Consider the following 7,250-nt stretch of genomic DNA (forward strand, 5'->3'; position numbering starts at 1 on the left):
CAATTCTGTTAACTGTGCCACATTTTAAAAATGAAACTGAGTTTATTTCCAAGTCTCCAAAAGACATTCCATCTACTACAAAGATAATACACAAAATTGAAAGGGTATTCTGATGTGTATCATTTTATCTCAAATTTCCCCCCCATATTTTCACATTATAAATTCTTATTGATGTTAAAAAAAAAACTTATTCTATTTCATTTCAGGCAACACCCAGTGAGGACATGAAAAAACAAAATGCAACACTGCTGACAGAGTTCATTCTCACTGGACTCACATATGAACCACAGTGGCAAATTCCCCTATTCCTGGTGTTCTTAGTTATCTATCTTCTCACTATTGTGGGGAACCTTGGTTTGATTGCTCTGATATGGAATGACCCTCAGCTTCACATCCCCATGTACTTTTTCCTTGGGAGTTTGGCATTTGTGGATGCTTGGCTATCATCCACTGTGATCCCCAAGATGTTGGTCAACTTCTTTGCCAAGGGTAAGATGATCTCTCTCTCTGAATGCATGGTACAATTTTTTTCCCTTGCAATCAGTGTAACCACGGAATGTTTTCTGCTGGCAACAATGGCTTATGACCGCTATGTGGCCATATGCAAACCATTACTTTATCCAGTGATTATGTCCAATACAGTATGCACCCGGCTGTTAGTTTTGTCATTTTCAGGTGGCGTTCTTCATGCCATAATTCATAATGCTTTGTTATTCAGATTGACCTTCTGTGATTCTATCATAGTACATCACTTTTACTGTGACATTATACCATTGTTTAAGATTTCTTGTACTGATCCTTCTATTAATTTTCTGATGGCTTTTATTTTCTCTGGGTCAATACAAGTATTCACCATCTTGACTGTTCTTGTCTCTTATACACTAGTTCTCTTCACAATCTTAAAAAAGAAGTCTCTACAAGGCATAAGGAAAGCTTTCTCTACCTGTGGAGCCCATCTTTTATCTGTGTCATTATACTATGGTCCCCTTCTCTTCATGTATGTGCGCCCAAGATCTGCACAGGCAGATGATGAAGATATGATGGACTCTCTATTTTACACCGTCATAATTCCTGTGTTAAACCCAATTATCTATAGCCTGAGAAATAAGAAAGTCATAGTTTCACTGAGAAAAATGCTAAAGAGAAATGCTTAATACTCATATTAACATCTGTCCTTCTTCCATTAAAATTACACAAAATTGTGCAGATTAGATGTTATTAAGTGTTGACTGGTGTTTAAAGTTTTTGCAGTTATAATTGCCTTAGCATTCAAGTGATTTAAGGTGGGAATACTAATAACTGTCTAAGTATGTCTGTATTTTATTCAAAATAGAAAAAGATTTTAATCAAGTGTTCCGGTCATACTATAATAATTAAGAAAAAATATATTTTATGTTTTCAATGTGGCTTCAGAAATGCATTACACACTGTAATAGTGTAATTCCTCTGAAAAGAATTGGAATACAATGTCTTTGACAGTCATACAGCTGTGTAGCCTGAAGACTCTTATCACATTGTACTCCATAGCGGAGTCACTGTTGTGTTTGAGTGAACACAGGCAAAAATGTATAATGAGGGATCCAATTTCAGTCTACCCCTACCCTTCCTCTCTCACCACTAATTCCATATACAACCCTACGGAAACCACTGATGGTTTCACACACTAAAATGACTCACATCTGCCTTTGTCATAGTCCTATTACTTCTCACACATCCTGTCGATATCCTCTTATTTCCCAAACATCGCTTTCAGATTATTCTTCATAAACAGAGGTCTAACTCAGTAATATCCTTCTTGAATAATGTTTCAAGGATTGTTGTATCTATCAGTTTATGTGTATAGAGAGCATACATATCTAGGACTCCATGTGTGCATATGTATATATTTTATGTTCACATATATGTATAGATGACATGATATACAGTTGATATATAAACATGTGTACTTTTTCTATATATTATTCTGCATTTGTGGCCATGGCAGTATTTGAGGTATTTCCCAATAAAATCTGATTTGATTCTGAAAGCTCTTTCCTCATAATTCTATTAAACTTCTAAGTTACTAAAAGTCTTCTGTACACTTCCTCCTCATATATTTTTGTTCATATGGTCTCCCCACAGAGAATCCTTCCTCAAGTGTAACCATCTTCACATACAGTTGAAATGGTCATTATTTTAAAATTTTTTTAACTCTTTCTTTAAAAAATTTTAATGTTTATTTTTGGTAGACAGAGAGGACACAAGCAGGAGAGAAGAGAGAGAGGGAGACACAGAATCTGAAGTAGGTTGCAGACTCTAAGCTGTCAGCACAGAGCCTGATGTAGAGCTTGAATCCACAGACTGAGATCATGACCTGAGCCAAAGTCAGAAGCTTAACCAAGTTAGCCACCAAAGTGCCCCTTCAAGGTCATTCTTAAATATTACAGCTTCCTTGATGCACTTCCAGATTACATCGAAGAAGACAAAAATCCTCACTTGTTTGAAACAATGCATGTTTTATTCTTTTAGACCACTAATGTAATTACTTATTTTTCATAAGCTTTCTTAATTTTAATTTTAATTTTTTTCTTTAATAGTTTATTGTCAAGTTTGTTTCCATATGCTTATCCCAATGAGTGCTGTGCTCCATGCTGATCATCCCCACTTCCCCTCTCCCCATCAATTTTTTCCCCTTCCCCTCCACCATGGTCCTCTGTTAAGTTTCTCCTGTTCCATATATGAGTGAAAATATATGGTATCTGTCCTTCTCTGCCTGATTTATTTCACTTAGCATAACACCCTCAAGGTCCATCCACATTGCTACAAATGGCCAGATTTCATTCTTTCTCATTGCCATGTAGTACTCCATTGTATAAATAAACCACATCTTCTTGATCCATTCATCAGTTAATGGACATTTAGGCTGTTTCCATGATTTGGCTATTGTTGAAAGTACTGCTATGGACATTGGGGTACACGTGCCCCTGTGCATCAGCACTCCTGTATCCCTTGGGCAAAGTTCTAGCAGTAGTATTGCTGGGTCATAGGGGAGTTCTATTGTTAACGTTTTGAGGAACCTCCACACTGTTTTCCAGAGTGGCTGCACCAGTTCACATTCCCACCAACAGTGTAGGAGGGTGCCCATTTCTTCACATCCTTGCCAGCATCTATAGTCTCCTGATTTGTTCATTTTAGCCACTCTGACCAGCGTGAGGTGGTATCTCAAGTGTGGTTTTGATTTGTATTGCCCTGATGATGAGTGTCGCTGAGCATCATTTCATGTCTGTTGGCCATCTGGATGTCTTCTTTGGAGAAGTGTCTGTTCATGTTTTCTGCCCATTTCATCAGTGGATTATTTGTTTTTTGGGTGTGGAGACTGGTGAGTTCCTTATAGATTTCGGATACTAGCCCTTTATCTGATATGTCATTTGCAACTATCTTTTCCCATTCTATCAGTTGCCTATTAGTTTTATTGATTGTTTCCTTTGCCATGCAGAAGCCTTTTATCTTAATGAGTTCCCAATAGTTCCTTTTTGCTCTTGATTCCCTTGTCTTTGAGGATGTGTCGAGTAGGAAATTACTGCGGTTAATGTCAAGGAGGCTGTTTCCTGCTTTCTTCTCTAGGGTTTTGATGGTTTCCTGTCTCACATCCAGGTTCTTCATCCATTTTGAGTTTATTTTTGTGTATGGTGTAAGAAAGTGGTCTAGTTTCATTCTTTTGCATGCTGCTGTCCAGTTCTCCCAGCATCACCTGTTAAAGAGGCTGCTTTTTTTCCCATTGGATACTCTTTCCTGCTTTGTCAAAGAGTAATTGGCCATACATTTGTGGGTTCAGTTCTGAGTTCTGTATTCTATTCCATTGGTTGATGTGTGTGTTTTTGTGCCAACAGTATACTGTCTTGTTGATTATAGCTTTGTAGTAGTGGCTAAAGTCTGGGATTGCAATGCCTCCTGTTTTGGTTTTCTTCTTCAATATTACTTGGATATTTGGAATCTTTTGTGGTTCCATACAAATTTGAGGATAGTTTGTTCTAGCTTTGTGAAGAATGCTGGTGGAATTTTGATTGGGAATGCATTGAATGTGTAGTTTGTTTTGGTAATAATGACATTTTAATAATATTTATTCTTCTGATCCATGAACATGGAATATTTTTCCATTTCTTTGCATCTTCTTTAATTTCCTTCATAAGTTTTCTATAGGTTTCTGATCTTTAACATCTTTGGTTAGGTTTATTCCTAGGTATTTTATGGTTTTTGTGCAGTTGTAAATGGGATCAGTTTCTTGATTAATCTTTCTGTTGCTTCATTATTGGTGTATAAAAATGTGACCAATTTCTGCACATTGATTTTGTGCCCCCAAATTCTGGTGAATCCCTGAATCAGTTCCAGTAGGCTTCTGGTGGAGTCAGTTGGGTTTTCCATGTAGAGTATTGTGTTATCTGCGAAAAGTGGAATTTTGACTTCATCTTTGCCAATTCTGATGCCTTTTATTTCCTTTTGTTGTCTGATTGCTGATGCTAAAACTTCCAGCACTATGTTAAACAACAGTGTTGAGAGTGGATATCCTTGTCATTCTCCTGATCTCAAGGGGAAAGCTCTCAGTTTTTCCCCATTGATGATGATATTAGCTGTGGGCTTTTCATAAATGGCTTTTATGATGTTTAAGTAAGTTCCTTCCATCCCAACTTTCTCGAGGGTTTTTATTAAGAAAGGATGCTGTATTTTGTCAAATGCTTTTTTGCATCTATTGACAGGATCATATCGTTTTTATATTTTCTTTTGTTAATGTGATATATCACATTGATTTGTGAATATTGAACCAGCCCTGTAACCCAGGAACGAATCCCACTTGATCATGGTGGATAATTCTTTTTATATGCTGTTGAATTCAATTTGCTAGTATCTTGTTGAGGATTTTTGCATCCATTTTCATCAAGGATATTGGCCTGTAAGTCTCTATTTTTGCTGGGTCTCTTGTCTGATTTGGAAATCAAAGTAATGCTGGCTTCAAAGAATGAGTCTGGAAGTTTTCCTTCCATTTCTATTTTTTTGAATAGCTTGTGAAGAATGGGTATTAACTCTGATTCAAATGTCTGGAAGAATTCCCCAGGGAAGCGATCTGGCCCAGAGCTCTAAATTTTTGGGAGATTTTTGATAACTGATTCAAGTTTTTCACTAGTCATGGATCTGTGCATATTTTCTATCTCTTCCCATTTTGGTAGTGGGTGTATGTTTAGGAATTTGTCCATTTCTTCTAGGTTGTCCAGTTTGTTGGCATATAATTTTTCTTAATATGCCCTGATAACTGTTCATATTTCTGAGGGATTGGTTGTAATAGATCCATTTTCATTGATGATTTTGCCTATTTGGGTCTTCTCTCTTTTCTTTCTGAGGAGCCTCGCTAGAAGTTTATCAATTTTGTTTATTTTTTCAAAAAAAAACAACTCTTGGTTTTATTGATCTGTTCAATTGTTTGGTTTTTTTTGGATTCTATATTGTTTATTTATTCCCTGATCTTTATTATTTCTCTTCTTCTGCTGGGTTTGAGTGCTCTTGCTGCTCTGCTTTTAGTTCCTTTAGATGCGCTGTTAGGTTTTGTATTTGTGCTTTTTCTAGTTTCTTGAAATAGGCCTGGATTGCAATGTACTTTCCTCTTAGGACTGCCTTGGCTGCATCTCAAAGAGTTTGGATTTTTGTATTTTGATTTTCATCTGTTTCCATATACTTTTTAATTTCTTCTCTAATTGCCTGATTGGCCCATTCATTCTTTAGTAGTGTGTTCTTTAACATCCATGTTTTTGGAGGTTTTCCAGACCTTTTTCCTGTGCTTGATTTCAAGTTTCATAGCATTGTGATCTGAAAGTGTGCATTGTATGATCTCAATTCTTTTATATTTATTGAAGGCTGCTTTATGACCCAGTATGTGATCTATCTTGGAGAATGTGTCATGCGCACTCGAGAAGAAAGTGAATTCCATAGCTTCAGGATGTAGAGTTCTAATTATGTCTTTTATAGTCTTATTTTAATCAGCCAGTGCACATCACAAGTGCACTCCTTAAACTTCATCATCTATTTCACCCATCCCAGTCAAATAATTTGTTCTTTAACTATAAAGAACAAATGAACCATCCATTTGTTCTTTATAATTAAGAGTCTCTTTCTTAGTTTGTATATCTCAATCTCTTTTTCCCCCTTTGTTTGTTTGTTTTGTTTCTTAAATTCCACACATGAGTGAAATCATATGGTATTTGTCTTTCTCTGATTGATTGATTTCTTTTAGCATAATACTCTCAAGCTCCATCTATGTCACTGAATAGAAAGATTTCATTCTTATTTATGGCTGAATAATATTCCATTATGTGCACATAATATATATATATATATACATGCATATATGTATAATATAATTATATATTATATATATATAAGCTGCCTAAGTGTCCACTGACTCTCAATGGACACTTAGGCTGCTTCCATATCTTGGCTATTGGAAAAAAAGTTGCTGTAATTATAGGGGTGCGTGTATCCCTTTGAATTAGTGGTTTTGTGTTCTTTGGGTCAATACCCAATAGTGCAATTGCTGGATCATAGGATATTTCTATTTTAAGTTTTTGAGCATCCTCCATACTGTCTTCCACAGTGGCTGCACCAGTTTTCATTGCACCCAACAGTGTAAGTTACTTTTCTCCACATCCTCACCAACACCTATTGTTTCTTGTGTTTTTGATTTTAGTTATTCTGACAGGAGTGAGGTGGTATCTTGTTGCAGTTTTGATATGCATTTACTTGATGGCAAGTGGTGATTAGCATGTGTATGTCTTTGGAGAAATGGTTGTTCATATCTTCTGGCCATATTTTAATTAGATTATTTATTTTGGAGGTGTTGAGTTGTGTAAGTTCTTTATATATTTTGGATACTAATCCTTTATCAGATATACCATTTGCAAATATCTTGCTCCATACAATAAACTGGCTTTAGTTTTGTTAACTGTTTTTTTTTTGTTTGTTTGTTTGTTTTGCTATGCAGAAGATTCTCATTTTGATGTAGTCCATACAGTTTATTCTTGCTTTTGTTTCCTTGCCTCTGGGGACATATCTATTAAAAAAGGTGCTATGTTTGATATCAGAGAGATTGCTGGCTGTGTTCTAGAATTTTTACGGTTTCAGGTCTCATATTTAGGTTTTTCATACATTTTGAATTTATTTTTGTGTACGGTGTAAGAAAGTGGTTCAGTTTCATTCTTTTGCATGTTTCTTTCCAGTTTCTCAAC

At 35.9% G+C, this 7,250-nt stretch overlaps 1 protein-coding gene across 1 annotated transcript; it reads left to right on the forward strand.

The window, feature by feature from the left end:
* The first annotated feature begins 221 nt into the window (after window positions 1-221).
* Window positions 222-1,154, forward strand: LOC115292630 (olfactory receptor 5H2-like). The gene has a single exon (XM_029940671.1). It carries the CDS (start codon window positions 225-227, stop codon window positions 1,152-1,154), a length of 930 nt encoding a protein of 309 aa, XP_029796531.1. The 5' UTR covers window positions 222-224.
* Window positions 1,155-7,250: the final 6,096 nt, after the last annotated feature.

Source organism: Suricata suricatta, chromosome 5, assembly GCF_006229205.1.
Source record: "Suricata suricatta isolate VVHF042 chromosome 5, meerkat_22Aug2017_6uvM2_HiC, whole genome shotgun sequence".
NCBI classification, from domain to species: Eukaryota; Metazoa; Chordata; class Mammalia; order Carnivora; family Herpestidae; genus Suricata; species Suricata suricatta.